This window comes from Papilio machaon, chromosome 26 (genome assembly GCF_912999745.1).
Source record: "Papilio machaon chromosome 26, ilPapMach1.1, whole genome shotgun sequence".
NCBI classification, from domain to species: Eukaryota; Metazoa; Arthropoda; class Insecta; order Lepidoptera; family Papilionidae; genus Papilio; species Papilio machaon.
The window spans coordinates 3,342,030-3,365,313 of NC_060011.1; the positions used below are offsets into that span (position 1 = coordinate 3,342,030).

The window sequence follows — 23,284 nt, forward strand, 5'->3', positions numbered from 1 at the left end:
AATTTGACATTCACAACAAAACCGAAATTTTCAAATTGTTGCTGTCTGCTTCCCTACAGAGGACGCTGTATATGTTTTGTCTGTGGTAACCAGAGTGATTTCATTCCGCCCATTTCCGCCACATCTTTAATAAAAAAAATCTTTTTTTTATATAACGCGCATAAGATACATTAATATTTATTAATTTAACTTAATTGTTATTATGTTAAATTCTTTTAGCTTATGTTTAGTTATTGAAACATTGACAGCAATACCTTTGGTGTTTTAATATAAATAACAACCTATTCTAACAGATGGCGTTAAAATAAATGAATATATTTTTCATGTCGCTGTTCTTTTACTATACAAGAAGGCGACAGATGATGTGGGCTACGGATATACTAAAATATATTTACTTTACTCCTTGGATACCGGTACCGCAACCACAATGATAAACCACAAACATTTTCAACAACATATTTATTGCGTTATACTGTCTTAATAGGACAGAAGACAGGATAAACAGAAGAAGGATCCCACCTCTACTTCTCATATGAGAAGAGAATAAGTAGGATGTTTAATATGCTCTTCTTCGTAAGGATTGATACATATCCTTACCCTTTATTTGGTTTATGTAATTTGCACAACATTTCAGATTTTAAAAATAATGTAAATAAACGCCAAGTAAAGAAACAAAATTAATTAAGTGCACTGATGCAAGTTATTCCATTTTCCTTATAATATTTATTCTGACTACATATAAATGACTCATACAAGACCTTAGACACAGGGAATAAACCGGGTCTTTGTTGTAGTTAACAACAAAAATAGTGTTTGTACCTATTAGTTATTATCTCACTTGATAGAATTAATTATGTGCAAGAGAAACAAAGATGATGCACTATTAAATGAATTATACAGACGTCCTTATATTTTGATATTAGAAATTAAATTAAAAGTAAGTTTTTACTTTGGACGGAAATTATTATTTAACCCCACTCCAAAACACAAGCGATCATCGTGATGTTTTAGTAGAATATTTTCTTAACACGTTAACTGCGGATTGAGGCAGGATAGGCCCAAAGCGTGACTTCTCGCTGGTGCGGCAGTCAAAATCGGGTTGTTTCGCTCTGTGCGGGAGGCTACTAGATCAGTATTTCTATGAGTACGACAGAGACAAATATATAGAAATGTTTCTCTTGCGATATCTAGCCCAATAGTGTAATTAGATAAAAATGAGGTCCCACAGGCCCCAAACGCACTAAAAAGAAATAAATTACGCCTAGTGCGGATTGAGGTCAAATCTATCTCAAAATTTGTAGGCCTCATGGCCGCACTGCACGAAGCGCGGGCGGCGCGGGCGCCGCGCATCCTAGCTTAGTGTTGTGGAAAGTTTCGATAACGTTTCTAGTTTCGAGGACGTTTTGGCAGGATTTATTAAAGATTAAGCGTAGAACTTTATTTTAAAATCCTTAACGTTTTAAACCAATAATGGTACTTCATCTGACTTATTTGAAAATGTTTATTGGAGTTATGAGAAACTATATTGACCTCGGTAAAAATTTTACTTATACCATACAAAACCTAAATTACTGCAACTTTGAATTTTAAGGGGGTGGCCTGTGTCTATGATGAACCAAAAGTGCATAAATCGGACACAGAATGTATTTACGAGCCAGAAACACAACACTAAAAGCCAAGCTACTATTAACTAATTCTACTTAAATAGCACGATTAGTACGTCTTATACTTAATATAATATTCGCACGCACGCACATTCACCACTAACAATACTCAAATATCATCATTATTTTGTTTTGCACATGGGTGTTGCCTTAAAATGTGTGCTCAGTTGTGGATTATTCTTCACTGTTATTTTAAGCAAGTCACAGTTCCATTCGAAGTTTAGTCCATAGTGGCAATTTTTACCATTGTGTGCTGATCATCGTTTATGTACAGAGAACGTTGAATGTTTTTGCTGATGATCTAAAATATATATTTTATACCAAAATTTCCTATCGGCAGATGTGCTGATCATTTGTTCCAAAGAGGTGGTCAAAGAAAGCGCTGCGTAGGTTGCTACGAAAAATTAAGATTGACATTGAATGGCACGCAAGCTGCTAAGAAAACTAAAAAATTTGTGACTTTTTGTGTCCAGTGTGACAAATCTTTTTGTTTACCATGTTTTAATGAAAAACATTTTCTGTGATTAATACGCAATAAACATTTATCGTAACTACAACTCTCTTTTAATCCCATCACTAGTCGAGGCATTAATTGACCTTCCTTTCAGTGCGATTTGAGGCAGAACCGATGACAAATTTTTAATTTTACTTTATTCATTAACGAAACGTCCTAACTCCAGGCGAAGCTAGATTCATATTATGCACATATTTAAGTTCATAAGAGTGAAGTTTCAAGCAAATATCGTCTAATTTGGATTTTTTAAAAATGTTTTTCGAAAACATAATTTTGTGAGGCAGGAGAGGCCTCAATAGCACTGGAAAAAAGTTCAACTTTGCCACGAACAGGCCTCAAACGCATTGGCTGAAAGTTCCGCCAAAATGGCCTCGCAGTTAACGTGTTAAACAATACCTCCTTACAATGTAGTGAGTGAATATAAAAATTAATTTTTTAAATCAATATACGTAAAATCAATTAGATATCGTCAGTCACATTAAGGAGCAGTTTTTAGGGCAACGAATTAGATTGTATGTCTAACTGGAACGTGTATATTTGCATTGCGTTAAAAACTAGTTATCGAGTGACACTTACCCCATTCCCTATAGTAATATCTTCACCAATTAGTATGGATAAAGGTCATTTTATTAAAAAAAAATCATAAACATTTTTCTTACATCTGTATTAAGTTATAAATACTCAAATTCTCGTGCCATTGAACTTGTATACAATTTATTTTTATACAACCTGACCGAGAATATGTAAAATTTCGCCATATTGCAAAAGTGATTTAATATGGAAGGCGATTGAAGATCAAACTGACCAGGATTTTTATATTGTTGGTTAACCTATACCTATAATTCTTTCGTGTTTTACTTTTTAGCTGTCCATTTCGTAACATTAGTACCACCATTTAAAGTTCTGTAAACTCTGTATTGTAAACTCCCAGAGGCATTCATATTTTAGGTACTAAAAGATGTTCGTTGGAAGGTCTATATGGTACAAGACCATTTATATTAGCAATGTATGCATTATATAGAGTTGTTTATACACGATTGTCCAGTCTTACCACATCTTTTGAACTGTGTGCTAGTGTGTATTCTATTTTTTTCTTCGCAAAAAATATTATCAACATGGGTACGTAATTGAATATTTATTTTACAAATAAATCTTCAGGAGTGTGTTACAATTTATTCAATAGTTGGAAAATATATTTATTTAAATTTTTAAAATAAAATTTATTGCACATAAAGTTGCATGTAAATAAAATCATTGAATAAAGATGAAGCTTTCTCTTTTTATTATACTTGCTATCTCTTTTTTTCGTATAGGGAAATTAATCTTATCAAGTGCGTGAATTGATTTTGAAACCATCGACAGTTTTTTTTTTAAGACAAGCCGAAGTTGTTTTGGTTGTTAGGACATTATAGAAATCCTTGTGAACTGAAGTGAATGTCCGGATGGGTTTGTTAAAGCAATGATTACAGAATTACAGTTATTACCTACTTAAAGAATAATTGACTCACTAACGCTATAAGGAACAATATTATCGTATTAAATGAAGTTTGGTTTCCACTGCTGAATCCGTACAAAACATATTTATATTTCTCTTTTTTTCAAAGGGAATATATGGACGTCACAGCCGAATTTTATTGATCAGATTAATGATAAATACCAAACAGCGGCGATATAAGGAATAAACTAAGTAAAGCATGCAGATATTATAATTGTGAAGAAGGGCCCTCTCGAGATAAAAATGGTTGTGTTGCCAGGGTCATGCTAATCCAAATGAAATCTGCCTATTATTTTGATATGAGAATTAATTAATGATTATAACTTGGTAGTTAAGAATCTAGATAGAACTGCTATTGTGTTAAGACAAGTTTCAAATAAATGAGGAAATCAAGACAAAATGTAAAGTTGATTTTCTTATGATTTTTTATTATGGTTATATTCCAGGTTCGTTTACGACCATTCTGTGCATCTTTGCTGCTTTTATGATCATCGACAGCGTTTCCGCTGGTTAGTGACGTTTTTATTTATTACTAAAAGTTATAAATGATTTTACTTACTAATTTTTTTTCCAAAAATTCAAACTCAACATTTACTTTAATGATAAAATTATCGATAACGGACTTAATACGTGATTCAATTTATTTGTACTTAAACAATTTGTTTGCTTGATACGAATGATACAATAAGTATCTTGTACGAAATAGATCCATCTCTATTATATGTCTATTAAGATGTAACTGAGGAAGTAATGAATGTGTCAAAATGTCAACCTAACTTAAAAATATAATTAATCAAATCAACAGCTGGCAGCTGTCCTTTAGCTTCAAAAATCTACAGCTGCAGCCCCAAGTGTCAACAGAATTACGACTGCAGTCACGGCAAGATTTGCTGTCCCAACGGTTGCAATGCTAAATCATGCATTGACGCCGCAGCATTTGGTAGTTCGGGTAACAACGACAAGCGTACTCAGTGTAAGTACTAAGTATACTAAAGTCAACATTGGTAATTATGTATTGGGTCATCGGCATGCTGCGCGGTGCCTTCCCCCCGCTTCCCGCTTCGCCAATTAAAACCTAAAATTGTGTTTTGCGCAGCGACTTGCGCGAAATTAAGATATCTGAAAACTATAATATCCAATGGCGAAGCATTTATAAAGATATATATTCTAAACTCAGTTTTTTCAAAGAGTGTGACAGGGATGTAGAATTTGTGATTTGATTATAGTCGAATGACTGGTTTGTTTAAGAAAAAAAAAGGTATAATACGACGATACATCAAGCAAATTGTTCATTATCGAGTAAGACTAACTAATGATACGAAAAAAAAAACTAGTAGATAGATGTAACTTGTTTTAACACAAAAAAACTTACACAACATACTGTTTGTGTGTGCCTTGCATGCTTTTTATTATACATTATTTAAAGAAGTTTTAGTCCAAAGTTTAACTAATTTGAATAGAATTCTTCGCGGAGACATGCCTGATATGACTAACGTATTACTATTTATTGTTTACAGCTGGAGGTCCTGGAGTCTACTGCAATAACGTCAAATGTAGCGCTTTTGAAGTCTGCAAAATGGACCCTGCTACAAAGAGGATGAAGTGTGTACGGGCCTAATAATACAATTCTAATGGGCCCTTACGTTCTAAACTTATGTTCTAAAGGGCCCCCGTGTTCCGAACTTTAAAGGGCCTTGTGTTAGCACCTTAGTACAGACATCATTCGAATTCGTTGCGTATATACCGGCTTATTATAACATTATTGTATTCATAATTTTATCGTGGAATTTCACTATTAAAACACTCGTACCTCACGGATTTTAATTTTATAAAGACTATTAATAACATTTGCAACTAAGGATGTATTCTTGATGATATAATTTATTCACCTTTCGTTGGTGTAAGTTGCTTCGTTAAAATGTGAAACATAAAAATACAACCAGAAATAACTTAGTTCATTGCTGTAAATAAACAGCTACATCAATCTTAAATATCACCTGTTACATACAGTTTAAGTTATTCTTGCTCGTTTGAAATTCTTTACAGTAAGTAGAACTATAAGATTTTGGAGATCTTTTTTCCTTTGTACCTTGTAGTACCAGGAGTTACAGCTTTAGCCGACTTCAAAAAGAAGGAGGTTATCAATTCGACTGTATTTTTTTTTAAGTGTGTTACCGCGATGTTCCGCCCCTGGTGCTTCGATTTTGATAAAAATTATTTTAATCGAAAGGAGTTGCTTGCAGATGGGTTCCATTTTTTTATGTCTAGAAGACTACTAGTCTTCTAGACATAAAAAAATGATTTTGAATTTATTTATTTAAAGTTATGTCACCAATACATGACAATTGTAAACTTTGTCAGTTTATAAATTCACTATGGGCAAATTAGCAGTTACACTAGCAAAAGAAAAATATTTTGTTGTAATAGAAAAATTTGGTAATTAGTCCATCGTTTTCAATTAAAGAATAAAACAATTTTTGAATTAACGATACAAATGAAAAATCTATAAATATTTTGTACACCACAAGGTTTAGACATCAGTGTGTCACCACCCTAACGGTCGTCAACGAAGTACCACACTGTATAGTCGATACTCCTTGTACATTACAGTAACTCCTTGCCCTTTGCCGGAGCGAGCGACTTTCTTAAAAAATATTTTGCTTACATCGCGTTTTTCTTATATTTTTATGAACATTATTTTAAGAATGGAGGAGAATAAATCTTCAATAAGTTTAGCTCTTATAGCCTTTTAAAAATAGAAATTAAAAGTATAATAGCAAATTTGTAAAACAAAAACATTGCATTAAAATGTAACAAGTGAACATTTAACTGATCAACGTTTCAATAGTAATGTGTGTTGTGGTTATGGTAATTTTTATCAGCATGACCATGAGTGTTTTTTGGTAATAAGTTAACTCTAAATTGATTTTAAATCATAATTTCACAAATAAAAGTTGTATGTGAATGTATGTAAGTACAGACAAAAGAAAAAATGTTTAAAAAGTATGGGAAATGTAATACTTATTAAAATTACTTTGCAAATAAATAATAATACAATTTGAAATGTAATTTTAAATCTCAGAACAATTGAAACATCTAAAATGAGTGAAATAAACATAAATGGAAATGTTAATAACACCGAAGACCGTCAGGGTCTCTGGGATAGTTTACACTGCCCAAGATTCAGCGTTTGTACGAGACTGTACCGACGCTTACTCCGGAGGAAGGTGGCTCCTGAACGGACCAGCAAATCAAGTCCTAGGTAGGTAACATAGGACTGCTTGAACATAGAATAATAAAAAATACAGACAAAGTGATTCACTAATAGATTTCACTATCGGTGAAATAATGAAATAAATCAGCTAGATATAGTCTTCTATGTCTTTACGTAAACTTGACTGTAATGAAGAGCACCGAATTTTAATCACACTGCACAGATCCTGGTATTTCATTTTGATTGGTATCAATATCAACGAATACGGGTGGATTGAACCGTAATTTTCATTTCAGTGAGTTGTCTCACTTAAGCTAATGCTAATGCTAATGAGTGATGTGGTCCATACGAAGTTGAGAGATGAAGAGGCACTTTCCTAATAGCGCCTTTTAAACTACATAGTACAAATGTTCAAAACTAATATTTTGCGGTTCATATTTTGTCAGGCACAGTACAATCAAGTCAGGTGCATCAATTCAAACCTAAATTCCTTACTTGTTTATTTATAATTTTTATTTCTTGAAAGTATACGACGATAAGATATCGAACGCAAGTGTTGAGCGGTCACGCAACAGGGTGCGTGTGAATAGGCAAAGTTACTGGAATAGGTCAAAGTTATAACACGGAAAAGTACGTGTCGTATTTGGGAACGAAATTTAATTGAATGCAATAAAAATTAAACACACTTATTAAATATCAAATACTTACGTCCAAACGAAAAGGTATTCACGTTAGGTTTTATTTTTGTTTTTGTACAATAGTTACTAACATCGCTCTCGTCTTTTCACTACCGTCATTAAACGGGTGACGTCATTCGGCCATCGGCAAAGCTTCTGCGCACGAGTTATAAAAGGCTTAATTTTTCAAAGACATAAAGCATATTTCCTTTGCCATTCAACGTCTCTCCCGCCAAATTTTATTCGTATTTCACTAAAGGAAAATAAAGATTGTATAACCTCACACATCAGACGAAATACAGGAATACATCTTCACTCATAACGTCTAGGAGATTTCTCCTCTCTCCTTACTATGAATGGTTACCCTTCGGTAATTTTAGAATGTTTAAATGACGTGTTTCAGTGTATGTGTGATTGTGTACAGCGTGTGTAATAGCACGTTCGGGTTTACGTGTTCTATAATATCACCGACGCTATTAATTCACAATCAACATGTTTCGTTCGCCGTCGCGTAATAACTTGAATCATTGATGGCGTCGAAATGCCAATGGCTTCGGCTTCGGTGATTATCTGAACTTACTACTAGCTGAACATAGCATGCTGTTCTAGAGTCAAAATGACGTTAAAAATTAAAAATAAAATATAACAAAATAAAGTATAATTTAAATAAAATTATTATTCAAAATATTATATAGTTTAAATAAACAAAATAAAATAAGTTATTATATACTTATAGTGGCGGAAAGCTGACAAATTCGTTTTATTTTTAAATATTTTGGAACACAAATCTTCTCTGGTGTACTCAGAACTCGTCCAATAGTTTAGGCACGAGAAACAAAGATACAAACATTGATTTTTTTTTTGGTCACATGATTTAGAAGACGAATAATTAAAACTTTGCATTAACAGAAATATTTAATAGTGAAAAAGCATGACATTTAAATAGTGATTTATAATCGTAATTCATGCACGAGCTTATAACGCCGACAACGACGTAATTCAAACTTAATTGTAGATTGTAGTAATTGAACAATAAAAAACTTTGCATAATAATGAAGTTTTTTATTGTTGAAGTATTAATTAAAATATATTTTTGATTCTACTCACGTTATGAGATCGAATGTTAAAGGCTACAAGCGTATTGAAAGACCGTAGAAGTATGGATGTAATATAAAGTCTGCTGACAAAGATCTAAGGAAGTGTAAGGTCCTACGTACAACTGAAAGGTACATTTTTGAAAACTGGCTATTTTAGTGTTTAGTCTACGTAATACAATGTCATAGAAGTTTGTACACAGCTCGTTACTGAAATTCTATCTGGCATCGCAAGATCATCGTGAAGAAAGTCGCTACAATTTTCAAGATGGCGGAGATAATTTATACAGTTGCCATGTACTTGCTATGCCTGTACGGAAACGCAACCATACAATATTAGATTTGATAATTAACGTTGCCTTGTATACGAAGGACTTATACAGTGCCGACCCTCTGTAAGAAAATAGGCGGGAAAATTAATAGAATTATTAACTAACTACGTACCTGTCGCCCGCGACTCCGTCCGTGTGGAATTAAAAAAACGTAATAAGTAGACTATGTTGTGTTCTTCCAGACTAATTTCATCAAGATAGATAGTTCCGTTGTGGATATATCTTTAAACAAACATCCATACATACATCTAAACATTCGCATTTAGAATATTAGTATGAAGTAAGATAATTAGATAAGCAGAACTATTATATAGTACCAGCATTTTTTATTCTTTTAGATCGTGTTACATTACTTTTTATGATAATTACAATTAGGGCCTAAAATCAACACCGAAGCCGGCACGAATGTTGTCATTATAATTATTGATTCAGTGGTTCTAACACGAAATTGATGTCGCCAGTATTTAATGTACTAACATCAAAAACGGCCCAAACAAAACAATATATAAATAGAAATTATATTAAAATATTATCACGAACATAGATACCTAGATAGAATCATAAATTGTATAGTCGATTTCAATACAAATGAGAAATTTTAACAAACGTATCTTAAAATTGTTATCATCACAGACTTACTAAAAAATTCACTTTTTATGCTTGTATCATCAATTATAAACACTATTATAAGTATACAAAATAAATCCATATAGTCCGGTCAATTTAGACATTCGAAGTTACATAAAGTCCCAACAAGCTGAAATTCAGTGAAATTGTTCAAAACATAATTATAAACAATGTCTAGAAGAAGGTCTAGAAGAAGTATGGAAAAAATATTATTCAAAGTCAAAGGTGAAGGCGATTTTCAGCAAAATGGTAAGTGTTTTTCTTATACAAAATTCGATAAATTTTTCTGTCCTAGAACAGTGAACATAACAGACTATAAAATTTAATTTGCTGACGCAACATAAACAAAGGAATAACCTATTTTTACTGGTGTTCATATTTCATTTTTTCATATAACCGATGTGGGGCAGTCAGTAGAACGCTTTATATGAAAACCTTTGTCTTTATCAACGGTTTTTTTTTTTTAATATTTGTCACTTTTCACGCCATGATGAAAATCTACAGCACAGATCATCGTAGATCAAGTATAAATCTTGAAAACTTTCGTCGGTTTCATTTTTTGCATAGGTAAGAATTTTTGTTAATTTTTATTCACTATCAATAACTAATATGGTAGTATCGTTTACTAAATGCGACTTAATCCGCATAGGGCTTGAAAAAAAATCCGGCCAAGTGCGAGTCGGCAACGAGTGTTCCGTATAAACCTGTAGGTGTATAAGTAAAACTTTCAATAGCAATTTTTTTTTTATCTGTGCTATAAGACGTTGCTTCGTCCTTAATTTCTCTGTAGGTTTTGATTCCCTCGCGAATGTCGAAAATTTGCGTCATAAATGGCATTTTGATTGCTTTGACTTAGAAGTTTGAATTTTATTCACAGCTTCAAGGGACAGTAGACCTAAGTATTTGATATAAATTCTAGCTTGATAACTCTACGCGTTCCTGAAAAAAGGGTCTTGACAGACAGAAATACAGACAAAAAAGTGATCCTATAAGGGTTCCGTTCATTATCAGCTGAAATGTATTTGTTCGCCATAACCTATAGTCTTAACTAAATGTTACTACGGTAGTTAATTTGAAATGATAATGGCTAGGACATACTGTTCCGCTCTTCCTTAGGGAAAAAAGTAGGAAGATCATGGTGATGATATGATACAACAAAATTAGGTTTCTCCAGGAGTCGGGAATCACGTCGACGTATCAACCGTCCACCATCAGCGCAATACAGTGCACTGAGCGAGCGCGTGCGCATCAGCACGCCGGCCGCTCTCCAATGCGCGTTGTTCTGTGGCGGCGCTAGCTGCCAGTACGAACTGCCGCAGAGACGAGATAATGCTATACAAGGATTGTACTCGGACTGGTAAGTGTATGGATATTTCTGATACATTTATTGACATATATTGTCATCCCTTGCATATTCTTTGAAGAAACAGAGATAGCAAGTGTGTAATTCAAGTTTGAAACCTACAGGAAGTGATTTTTTTCCGAATTTTCCATCTTTTCGCTTCTTAAGTTTTTACAACCAAGAGATTTGTGGTCTACTACTGTATTTATGTTATTTCTGAACACCCTGTATGTATATTAACTTACTACTACTTTCCTAAATCTAGGGGCTTATGTTTGTCAGTTCCATTTCCATATAATAAATGGGGTATTTACTAAATTTACAAGTAGATTATACATAACTAAATGTAGCGTGATGTATTAAAAAATACAAGCACGTCATCGTATATTTTGTAATAATTAAATATTTTTTATAAAGCTACGACCACACTTGCGTGACTTCCGTCAAGCTCTGGTTCCGTGTTATAATAAAATTGTAATATTACTGTTTTCACGACCCAATTCTAACGAAATGCTGGGTGTTTCAATTTAAAAAGTTATTGTGGAATCATAAAATTATTTAACACATTTCTTATTACTTGATTTGCATTAGAACAAGGATGAAAGTAAAAATACAACTATGTCCAGTTTTTTGCGAGGTGGATAGCATTATGCAATATTATTGAAGTGCAAGTATGAGCGTTAGGGTGGGGTTAGGGCTCTCGGGGCGTTGAGTAGAAATGGGCACCTCAGGTCTGCGAATTACACAATCTCACATAACCCTGTTAACCATCCCCAAAGGCATGGTAAAACAAGAAATCGGTCTGGACACTAGTACTAAAACCGGTACTGGGAGTCCAGTGTATATTTTTCAAATATACTTTCAAAAATTTAGGGTTAGTACCGTTTTCAACGCTACCGCCCTAGTAGATATTTCTACGGCTTGGCTTTACCAAATATGTGGGTGTTTAACAGGGTAACGTGAGACTGTGTCATTCACGGACTTGTAGCGAGCAGTCTGGTCGCACAACCGCGTCCTTCCTTGACTCCGGTACGGCGCAGAGTAACGACCTCTCTTATCATTATTCCCGATTAATTGATTAAGTGTCGATAAATCCGTCTTGTAAAAGCTAGTCACGTGACTGGCACAGACAATAACACTTAACGTTTCAATGTTTTTTAAATTATTTTAAAGTTAATTCAATTGTATGTTAAATTATAAAGTTAACGATATGTTTTTGGTTCACTATTAAAATAAAATAAATGTATAATTAAAGGTCACGAATATGTTGATTGAAGATCGATGACATGAAGATTTATTCATGATATATTAAGTTACATTTAATTACTTTTTATTACATTTAACAGTATAATGAATGCACCATAATTTAATAAAATGTAATTTTTAAAGTATAACAAAAATTGCAAGTATTGGTTAAAAAAATGTTCATGACTTTCGTATTAATGTAACCACGCTACATGTGGCAGGGTCACCGAAGACATTCTGGCGATGGCACGACCCAGCACCGCGAGCATCGCAGCCAGGAACATTATACAACAGTTCCATAGGTACGATCTTACTAAGTTTCTTATTTACTAGTCGTGTGTAAATCAGTTCTGTACCGGTTCAAAAGTTCAACTCACATTGTCTTGAACCGTTGAGCTGCTGGTCAATAATTAAATCGGCAGCTCATGACTCATCGCGATGTACTATATGAGCCGACAAGCCGCTAGCTGCCTGGTGAATGGCAGTTCACAGCTCGAAACGCAAATCACAACTCTATATATGTACAAATTTGCGAGCCGAGTCACCAGTCTTCACGTGTGTGAACGGTACTTCGCACAACTGATCTGCAGGTCATTAATATTAGTTGAGTTACCTATGACTATTATTTGCAAGTTAAGTAATAGGTAGGGATAAACCTATGACGAGATAGATTGACATGATTCAGAAGGGATTGAAGACTGAATGACGGTCGATTATTCTATAGGACAAAATCCTAGTGCGCCGACCTCACGTAAAGTGGTATAAGGACAGGAAAACGATGATGGTGTTGGTAACAAAACGACATTTTCATACCTTGACGGAAAATTTATAAGAAAGGAAACCCCTTGGCTGAAAAACAAAGTTAATGACAATTCTCATACTCTAATGATTGAAACAATTCCTGACTCATCACAAGGTATTTAGTCGTCTAGATGAAGATATTTTTTTCAATGTTATAGTTGGGGAATTCGTACGGTGGTCAATCTGCAAACGTCAGGAGAACACGCGAGCTGCGGACCGCCGCTCACGAGCTCCGGATTCACATATGATCCCACAATATTTATGGCCAATAACAGTAAGTCAACACTTGAGTCATTCATTCGCCTGTTCTTTCATTCCTTTATTCGATCATCAATTCACTCACTCACTCATTCATCATGGGTTTCTGACATTAAAATTTCCGTTGTAAATATATTGTTGTCTCTGATTTATCAAAGATAACGATAGGAATGACGATATGTTTTATACAGAATTTTTTTTCTCCGAAAGTCAACGGTCAATCCGCTTTATAGGGTAAAGATGGCGTAGTATTACGCTAGACTTAATTCCGCACAGCTAAATAAGTACACTTTTTACGTCAATTTAAGAAAAATAATTTTACTATGTTAACAAATAAATTATCTTTTAATAAAATACAAAAATATTTTAATTCATATTTTAGTTTTTTTACAGTTTATTATTACAATTTCGCGTGGCTGGACTACGGAGAAGCTAGCTTGAGTTGCCTGCTCAATATGACGAAAGTATTGTCCTTCGCATTGCAAGAGGGTAGAGTTGCCATACACTGCCATGCAGGTAAATCATACTAATATTATAAATGCTAATGTGGATGAATAATGGATGGATGAAAGTTTGTTTGAAGGTATCTACAGAACGGCTCAATGGATTTTGATAACATTTTGCACAGATGTAAGAACTTTTTCATCCTCTTGTCCTTGTTTTAAATGTCAAACAATTTGAATGATTTTATTAAAGCGAATTATTAAAAGTCCAAGATGAAAGATGTCTATCACAACGCGATTTTACATTTTATCACAAAATCAATAACTCAACGCAAAATTCAACACATCATTACCAACGGCTAGAGTTTAAACTGATTTGTAATTCTATCACCACGAATACAAAATGACAAAAAGGCAGGAATGACTCGGTAATCAGTACTTATCTAACAAGCAGGCAACCGGCAGCGTGGTTGGTTCCGAGTTCATAAGTTAAGTAAACTGAAGTTGAAGTTATGTTGACCTTCCGACGACAGAATAAAAACTGAACTTGCGGTGTCAGTGCAACGGCTTATATAGGGTAGATTCACGGGATGTGACGACATCGTTGACGTTAAAGATTGATCAGCGACGACTTCCGTTTTGCTGGCGAGTAGGCGGATGTAGATGGCGTTGTAGCTCCGCTCTGCTACGTGCAGGCTCAACAGGCGGATGTAGATGGCGTAACAATTTGTTATTTATATACAGTTTTAAAAAAATTGTGTTTTAAAACGCCTCTTTCTAGTCTAACTTTGAACCTTACGATTTAAATAGCAAAAATGATACGAAACGTACGTTTCGATTTCTCTTATGCGTGCGTTTTGCAAGGTTTTTATAGTTCGTAATGAGGTCAAATTATAAAAATTAGTTACAGTGGCGTTGTTGTTGCTTATTATGTACATAGATCTTTTTATTTGTCTAATTAGTTCACGTCTGAATACAGTAAAAAGTGGATGGATAGAAATAGAAGAATGAAAATTGCACAGAATGTTCGAAAAAGACGTGTATGTGACGAGACAACAGATTTACTAGCCAAAATTATGCGAAGTGATGAAGAGGGTAAAACCAAGGACAATGAACATAGACACATCTATAATATTATGATGGATTATTTGAAGGTGATATTACGTGTAAGAGTCTGCTCACACAGACAGGAGCGGAGAAGAAAGTAGGCGATTATCGCAAATAAAATTAAGCCTTATCCAATTGAAGTAAGGTTTAATTTTACTTTGCACGTTGTGTTAACGCTTGCTTTGATATGATAAGACGTGCAAAGTATAATAAAATCTTGTCTCATTCGTATAAATTCAATGCAATGACAAAGAGACGTGGAAGAGTAGAACAATACTGTATGAATATTGTCCATAACAATGCAGATGATTATTTTTTTATGAATTTTACTCACTAAATAGGTTAAAGAATACAGAAATGTTAATTAAATTTAACACGCAAAGATTGTTTTAGTAAAATGAAAAAAGCAAGTTTCTGAAGAACTGGTTTTATTAATTACTAGATGTCGGCCGCGACTCCGTTCACACGGAATTAAAAACAAACTTAATAAGTAGCCTATATGTTCTTCCAGACTATGTTCTACATCTGTACCAAATTTTATCAAGATCCGTTAAGCCGTTCCGGAGATACCTTCAAACAAACATCCATCCATCCAAACATTCGCATTTATAATATTAGTAAGACTAGCTGAGTCTTTCAAACGTTTCAATTCCAAATTCAAATGTCTTCAAATCAAATCTCTACAAAGCACAAACCTTCTACGGCCTCTTATGAATAACGAATTAACTTTTTCTGCGTAAATCATTAATATTAAACATACAAACATTGATACAATAGTTGGTTTTGATATCGCGTGAACTCTTGGTAATTATCAAATATACTAACTTTTACCCGCGACTTCGTCTGCGCAAAATTTAAAGAAGAAGAAAAGTATATCATCTGTTATTCCAGTCTATGTTCTATATGTGTGCCAAATTAAAATAAGATATGGTGAACCGTTGCGGAGTTATCGAGGAAATATGTAAATAAAACGTATCCCATGGGAACCGTACACATTTCCGCGAACATAAGTAGCCCACATGTTCTACATTCATCGTAATCCATGCATTCGTTGGCGATACATACTTTCTATCAATTATCCATACATCCATACATTAACTTTTATAATATTAGTAAAATAGGAAGAAGTAAGATTGGACAGTAATAAACAAAAAATCTCTATTACAAGATGAAGTATTAAGTTCAGTTCGGTTGAGAATAAAAGTATGTAGATTCCATCCTTTGGTTAACGCACATTCGTCCACTCCTTGTCGATCCGACACCGCCTCGTCGAGTCACCTTCATTGGACTGTTTATCGACATGTCTCGTGTATTTGAAAGTCATAAAATACACCAGGTGAATTGGTCGAAATAATTCATATACTGGTAAATCTTAGGATTCACCGTAGTTCGAGCTTTTACAGTAACATAAACGATGACCATGCCTTATTTATAATACTTAAATGGTTGAAGTTTACTCAGACATAACTAAAGTAGCGCTCCGCCAGTCAACATGATTTCCATTCACGCATTGATAATTTTTTTTAAATTCATTGCTTACTTGTTTACTTTAACCGTGTTTTTAATTGTAACGTTAAAACTCTGGTTGGAACCGAAAGCGGGAGTGTGTAGATGTAAGACGAAACTGCACGGCAAAACAGCTCTAGTGACCGGCGGCAATTCCGGTATAGGATTGGAAACAGCAAGAGACTTAGCTGGAAGAGGTGCAAGAGTGATTATCGCTTGCAGGAACGAAGAGAAATCAAAACAAGCCGTAGCAGATATAATCGCCACAACTGGGAATAATAATGTCGAGTACAGACATCTGAATCTTTGCAAGTTTAGTAGTGTCAGAGAATTTGCTGATGATTTCAATAAGACTGAGGACCGTTTGGATTTCTTGGTTAATAATGCGGGTTGCGCCGGTCTTCCATTGAAAATTTCCGACGATGGTTTTGACTTAGTATTGCAAACGAATCACTTTGGACCATTTCTTCTAACTAATTTATTAATGGACAAATTAATAGCATCAAAGCCAAGTCGCATCGTTATTGTTTCATCGTTTTTGCATAATTTTGGACGATTGGACATTAACGATCTAGGTGAGGTGAACATGAAAGGAAGATATTTTAACAAATATTCGAATAGCAAATTATGTAACCTCCTTTGGACGAAAGCGCTCGCGAAAAGACTACCGAATGAGGTAACTGTTAACGCTTTGCATCCAGGATTTGTAAGGACGGATATATTTAAAAGACTACATCCTTTTGTACAAAAGTTTATACGTTTTATAACGACTTTGATGTTCAAGGATTCTAAAGAAGGAGCTCAGACAAGTATACATCTATGTGTTTGTCCAGAACTTAGTGAGATCAGTGGTGAATATTTTAAGGACTGTAAAATACATTCGTACCACAAGCTGTGTAAAGACGATGTGTTTGTTGATAAGTTTTGGGAAAAGTGTGTATCACTTACTGCTAAAAAGTAATCCGTCACAATTTGATCATTGACTATTGTTGATCCTAAAACATCCTATCCTACATCCTAAAACACAATTAGACCTACCCTATTTTCCCTTAACCCCTATAAACAACTTCTATCATTTCTACACAATATTGAACCTGGATCATAAAAGTCTAGAATAAAAAATGTCGATAAGTTTGTAACTTAATTATAAAAATTTTAGTAAAAAAAGTCTAGGAGGTAGGAATATATCAATTCTTAGACTTACTTCTTACTTTTCTTAGACCAAAATCTTTGTATAAAACAAATCATCATCCTTGTACTTAAATTTTATATAATTATCTTTGAAAAAACATATAATGTGTTATAAACGGGGATTTTGATCTCAGAAACCCACGTTGAGTGTAGCACGAGCAAGCGTGAGCAACCATGCGAACAAATGTTTAAAAAAAACAAACCAGTTTAGTAGGTTTTAATTCTATTTAACTGGCTTTTCAAAGATGTTTAAGTAAGAAGTCAACAAGATGTCTTTAGAAACGTTGTTAATGGTGTTAGTAGTGTATGTTTATAATTTGTTTGTTGCTTTTATTTCAATTCTAATTGTAACCATAATAATTGCGAGACTATGGTTGGAACCAAAAGCGGGCGTGTGTAGATGCAATACGAAACTGCACGGCAAAACAGCTCTAGTGACAGGTGGAAATTCCGGTATAGGATTGGAAACAGCTAGAGATCTGGCACGGAGAGGCGCAAGAGTCATTATCGCTTGCAGAAACGAAGAGAAATCAAAGAAAGCTGTCGCAGATATAATCGCCACAACTGGGAATAACAATGTTGAGTATAGACATCTGAATCTTTGCAAGTTTAGTAGTGTCAGAGAATTTGCTGATGATTTCAATAAAACTGAAGACCGTTTAGATTTCTTGGTCAATAATGCTGGATTAATAGACTTTTCGTCTCGTATTTCTGAAGATAGTTTAGATGTTGTGCTCCAAACGAACCATTTCGGACCATTTCTTCTTACTAATCTCTTATTGGAAAAGATAGTTAAATCAAAGCCAAGTCGTATAGTGATCTTATCATCATACGTGCATAATTGGGGATTTTTAAACATAAATGATCTTGGAGAAGTAAATAATAGAATAAGTCTTTTTAAATATCCGAATAGCAAATTATGTAACGTTCTTTGGATGAAAGCCTTGGCAAAGAGATTACCAAGTGGGGTTACAGTAAATGCTGTGCATCCTGGATTTGTAAATACCGGACTTTATGAACGTTTTCCTTATTATATTAAAAAGTTTATACTTTTTTTGACATCTTTAATGTTCAAGGATTCTCTGCAAGGTGCTCAGACCAGTATACATGTTTGTGTTTCCCCAGAACTGGTAGATGTTACTGGTCGATATTTTAAAGATTGCAAGCAATACAAGTATCGAAAACTTTGTGATGATGAAGAGTATGTTGAACAGTTTTGGAATAAATGTGTTTTACTTACTGATAAAAAGTAATTATATTATATTAATAAACGTTAAACATTTTAATCAGTTTTTTTATTACTAGTCCTCTTTGTTACAAAATAATCAACTTAAAATTGTATGTGATTATGGAAGTCAAGACTCGCAGTAATGACCTATGGCTGTTTATTTAAAATTTAAATGTATTTATTTCTGTACATATCCGGTTTCATGTGTATTTTAAGTGACCAAAACAGAATTACAAGTAAAATTTCATTTCGATTACACTAGATTAATTATTTATTTTATTGAATAAGTATACTTTGTAGTTTGAGTTTCCGTTTTCGGTAATTTATTTTAATTTAAAAAATCAGTTAGATTGCTTTTTTTTTTAATTAAAATAGATAACCAGTATCAGATCATGGGACAAAGAAATATTCGTTATGCGAAGTCGAAAAGTATAAAATGTATGGAAATGACAATAACTTTTAATGTCACGTGAATGTCACGTATTCTTCCTATACATTTTCACACATTTTGTCGATTCAACTAGCGATTACTTTGTCTAGACTCGTTGGTTAGTTATGCAACTTATATTAGAAAAAGCGTGAAAATGTCATACATTAAAGTTAAATGAACATCGCTAACCAATGTCATCGTTTAAATAAATTATATGGATAAAGAGACAGAGAGAAAATCTATATATATAAAAGAAAGTCGTGTTAGTTACACTATTTATAACTCAAGAACGGCTGAATCGATTTGACTGAAAATTGGTGGGCAGGTAGCTTAGAACCAGGAAACGGACATAGGATAATTTTTACCCCGTTTTCTATTTTTTTTTATTCCGCGCGGACGGAGTCGCGGGTAAAAGCTAGTAGTGGATAAAGAAAGGGTGAGGTCTTTCGCCTTCTTTATATACGAGAAGGGTTTTGGGCCCGTCATTATTAAAATATGTACATGAAGATGAAAAAGATGGTGCTTTAAAAATTCATCCAAATCATTAAAACCGTTTTCTTGATAGTCTATTGCAAGAATTGTTTTTTTCATTAATAATGGTATTGTTAGTATTACGACTGTGGTGTAAAAATACTCTATTTACAACCAGGTCTAGGAAGAACCGGAGTCCTGATATCTTGCTACTTGGTGTATGCCCTGAGAATCCGTGCTAATGACGCGATACGCCTCGTGAGAAAGAAACGACCTCGTGCTGTGCAGACATCTGGACAGATCCTGTGCGTGCAGCAGTTCGAGCATTACATACTACCGCAGACTGTTGTTTTCAGTACTAAGTTGGTACTTGTCTTTTCAAATATCTTGGCAGCTGAGCGCTGCGCAGTCCCTCACCCCCATCCCTTTACGCCCAAACACCAAACATTGTGTTCTGAGCAGCGACTTGTGCGATGTTCCGAGCCGCCAAGGTATTTGAAAAACATTGTACAAACAAACAAAACAAAAAAATAAATTACATTTCAGAGGATGTTTATTAAGCTTTAAAAATACATTTTATTTTCAAAAATACTAATTTTTAAATGAATATACAGGGAACCTTTATTGTTGGCAAAGGGTCGAAAATGTGCTGAATTCAATCTAAGGCAGTACCTATATCGGCAGCAAGCTACGCTTCACGGAATAGAAGAGCGTGTCTTTCGAGAAATTCCCAAGGTACATTCGCACACTAAATTGCAACTGCATACGTTCGGCGCTTCACATCCCATGTGGCATCTCTCATACATACCCACAGACGTATAAATAATTTCTAATTAACGGAAAAACATTAGTTATACCTCGTTAGCATCGACTACTTTGTAATCTGTTTAGAACAGTTTAACTCATTATAATTATGATCACATGAAGGTTATGTTCGGCATCTAATAATAAATAACAAGCAAATAGCTCTTTGTATGTATCTTGAATTGAAAAACTCAATGATTATTTTATCTGAATAAATGCATTACGCAGGCATGGAAATTATTTTCACCATCTAATAGTACATTAGAGAAGACAAGTGCAACAGCTTTTACCGTTTATTTGAAACCTTGAACAATGCTTTTTACTTTTTTCTTGCAAGGCATAATGTGTTTATAATTCCAGATAGTCTACTGTATCTGCGAGAGACTTCTCAAGTTGTGCGGCTGTCATGAAAGTGGTGGACAGGACTATGAAATAAAGATCCGTCCTTTTTATAAGAAGTTCCTGTCGTACAGACTTAAAAAGAATAAACCTACAGACCCGACAACACCTGAAGAGATGCCTACAGGTAATATCTTGTTGATCTACTTAAACCTATAATATTTATAAGCTCGAAGACTGTATTTGATCGCGCTTGATTCAAAAGCAACCAAATGGATCACTAAAATTCTTTATGTTTGCCTGGTTTTTTATAAAATTCAATATGAAGCTAATACATCAAACCTTAGAAGCAAAAGTAAAAGAACGCTAAGAAGAATGAGTAAAGGAGTCTAGAAATTATTAATTTCAAAGCATATATCTCCTGTTCTTCTGTAATTTATTAAAGGAACACCAAAAATCTGTAAAGAAAAATGGTACACCGTACCTTTACGTCTATATTACCTATGATACTATGAAGATCACTCAATACTATGTAGGTCTTATGTTATCAGTGTAACTAATGACTTATAACAATTAATGTAATTAGTTGATGATGACTATTAAATGGTATTATACATATATTTTCTAGTTATGTAAGTTAATTATAATAATCGCAGTGTTGCCATATTTTTTGTCTACGTTCTCCTACATTGTATTTTTGCATTATCTAAACACTTGCATAAGAATATTAATTATCTCACTCTTTCACAGCAAAGGAACTGAGACAACAATATGTATGAATGGAAGTTTTTCGGTGGTGAAATTTCACAGTAATTCTTCAATAGTTCCAGAACAAGCAGGGTCTCTACCGCTACCGATGGTGGAATGGCGCGATCCTGTAGAAGAAGACTTGGAGAGGAGCTTGGAGTCAGTCAGTAGGATCACATCCACAACCACTAATGGTACTATACCAGCGGTACAAGTGCATGAGGTATCAAACAATTAGTTCCAGATAATCTTATTTACACAAAATGTTAATGAGCGTCGCTGGCAAATTGGTTAACCTCTAAAGGTCCGCAATCGATCCCCGCTATGTACAAATGTGTTTTTCGATTTTTGAATTACAAACAAAACATCGCGATGCGGAACAATACGCAATTAAAGCTATATATAGAAGCAGACGACTTACGCCGAAAACCCAGTGAGGAAACCACAACTAACTTATTTTTCCTACATCAATGAAACTTTACTCTTATTCATTTTCCAGGCCTTCATCTCAGATCACCAATGTCTTCCAGAAGATAAACAGAAACGTCTAAAGCAGCTACGCAATGACATCAATCAGAGACGAGAAGCTATGGATATGATTTATGACGAGGTGAGCCTAATTAAAGAGCGTCGGTGGCTCAGGAGTTAAGCACTTGACTTGCAATCTGCAGGTCCTGGGTTCGAATCCCGCCATGTACCAATGTGTTTTTCGATTTTCGATTTACATATGTACATTTATCCGACGTTCTTACGGTGAAGGAAAACATCGTGATGCTGCACATATCTGAGAAGAAATTCAATGATATGTGTGAAGTCAACGCGCAATTGGCCAGCGTGGTTGACTATGTCCTAGTTACCCCTAACTTGGGGTAGGCTCTGAGCCCCTCAGTGGGGACGTATATTGAGCTGATGATGATGAGCCTAATTAACCAAAGACAATAAAAGATATCAATTGAGTGACAACTGCGTCATAATCAGTCAAGCTGTTTAGATACTAGGAGATCATAAGAGATCACAGTGGGAAAAGAACGAAAAGAGTAACTTTTCGAATGCTTTCTTATCAGGAGGATCCTGTAATCTTATCGGGGCTATTGTTCGAATGGCTGGAAGGTCTTAAGGACCCAGTGTTGGACCGCGAAGATCTCTCCCTGATTGTTGGCCGTGTGCATAACACAGTCTGGTGTATACAGGCATTGGACATGGTGAGATATAATACTTCATAGTCAATTATACATTTTATTTATTTAATAGCTCGACCAACTTCGTTTGCGTAAATATTTATATAAAAATGGGACCCATCTGCAAGCACTTTCTTTCGATTAAAATACTTTTTATCAAAATCAGACCACCAGAGGCAGAGCATCGCGGTAACACACATAAAAAATACAGTCGAATTGATAACCTCAATCTTTTTGAAGAAAATACAGCAAAAGTCTTATGCTGATAGAAACCTTTTTATAGATCAAAGCATTTTTAAAATCAGTTTATTTGTTAGTTAGTAGTTTTTGAGTTTTTCCGTACACAATCAAATCTTTTCCGTTTTTCGTATGTTTTAGTCATCGATTGTACATTTCTCCTAGCTGTCCGAAAAAAAGAAATGATTAAATAAATGAGAAAACAAAATAATTAAAACGGTTTGGTTTTTTTTTCAGGATGATATCATATTAATAGAATATCTATTACGCTTTATAATAAGACTACGTCCGTTGGCAGCAAACAAAAAGGTGGACATTATAAAAAGATTAATTTCATCCT

The 23,284-nt window shown here is 34.2% G+C and overlaps 3 protein-coding genes across 3 annotated transcripts; all 3 read left to right on the forward strand.

The window, feature by feature from the left end:
• The first annotated feature begins 3,203 nt into the window (after nucleotides 1–3,203).
• Nucleotides 3,204–5,483, forward strand: LOC106715046 (WAP, Kazal, immunoglobulin, Kunitz and NTR domain-containing protein). Its single transcript, XM_014508244.2, has 4 exons — nucleotides 3,204–3,297; nucleotides 4,120–4,182; nucleotides 4,479–4,646; nucleotides 5,191–5,483. Exons 1-4 carry the CDS (start codon nucleotides 3,294–3,296, stop codon nucleotides 5,289–5,291), a joined length of 336 nt encoding a protein of 111 aa, XP_014363730.1. The 5' UTR covers nucleotides 3,204–3,293; the 3' UTR covers nucleotides 5,292–5,483.
• A 4,304-nt stretch (nucleotides 5,484–9,787) lies between these two features.
• Nucleotides 9,788–22,752, forward strand: LOC106714700 (protein tyrosine phosphatase domain-containing protein 1). The gene is made up of 11 exons (XM_045684367.1): nucleotides 9,788–9,866; nucleotides 10,782–10,974; nucleotides 12,426–12,506; nucleotides 13,164–13,279; nucleotides 13,657–13,779; nucleotides 19,818–20,001; nucleotides 20,254–20,374; nucleotides 20,804–20,969; nucleotides 21,613–21,752; nucleotides 22,029–22,139; nucleotides 22,594–22,752. The coding sequence occupies exons 1-11, from the start codon at nucleotides 9,788–9,790 to the stop codon at nucleotides 22,750–22,752; spliced, it is 1,473 nt and encodes a 490-aa protein (XP_045540323.1).
• Nucleotides 16,207–17,412, forward strand: LOC106715258 (retinol dehydrogenase 11-like). The gene has a single exon (XM_014508504.2). It carries the CDS (start codon nucleotides 16,306–16,308, stop codon nucleotides 17,278–17,280), a length of 975 nt encoding a protein of 324 aa, XP_014363990.2. The 5' UTR covers nucleotides 16,207–16,305; the 3' UTR covers nucleotides 17,281–17,412.
• Nucleotides 22,753–23,284: the final 532 nt, after the last annotated feature.

Coding starts and splice junctions, on each gene's coding strand:
- LOC106714700 (XM_045684367.1), top strand. CDS start 9,788: ATGTCTAGAAGAAGGTCTAGAAGAAGTATGGAAAAAATATTATTCAAA. Junction 12,507..13,163: donor ATTATACAACAGTTCCATAG/GTACGATCTTAC, acceptor TCAATGTTATAG/TTGGGGAATTCGTACGGTGG. Junction 20,970..21,612: donor ACCTGAAGAGATGCCTACAG/GTAATATCTTGT, acceptor CAATAGTTCCAG/AACAAGCAGGGTCTCTACCG.
- LOC106715046 (XM_014508244.2), top strand. Junction 4,183..4,478: donor CATCGACAGCGTTTCCGCTG/GTTAGTGACGTT, acceptor TCAAATCAACAG/CTGGCAGCTGTCCTTTAGCT. Junction 4,647..5,190: donor CAACGACAAGCGTACTCAGT/GTAAGTACTAAG, acceptor TATTGTTTACAG/CTGGAGGTCCTGGAGTCTAC.
- LOC106715258 (XM_014508504.2), top strand. CDS start 16,306: ATGATTTCCATTCACGCATTGATAATTTTTTTTAAATTCATTGCTTAC.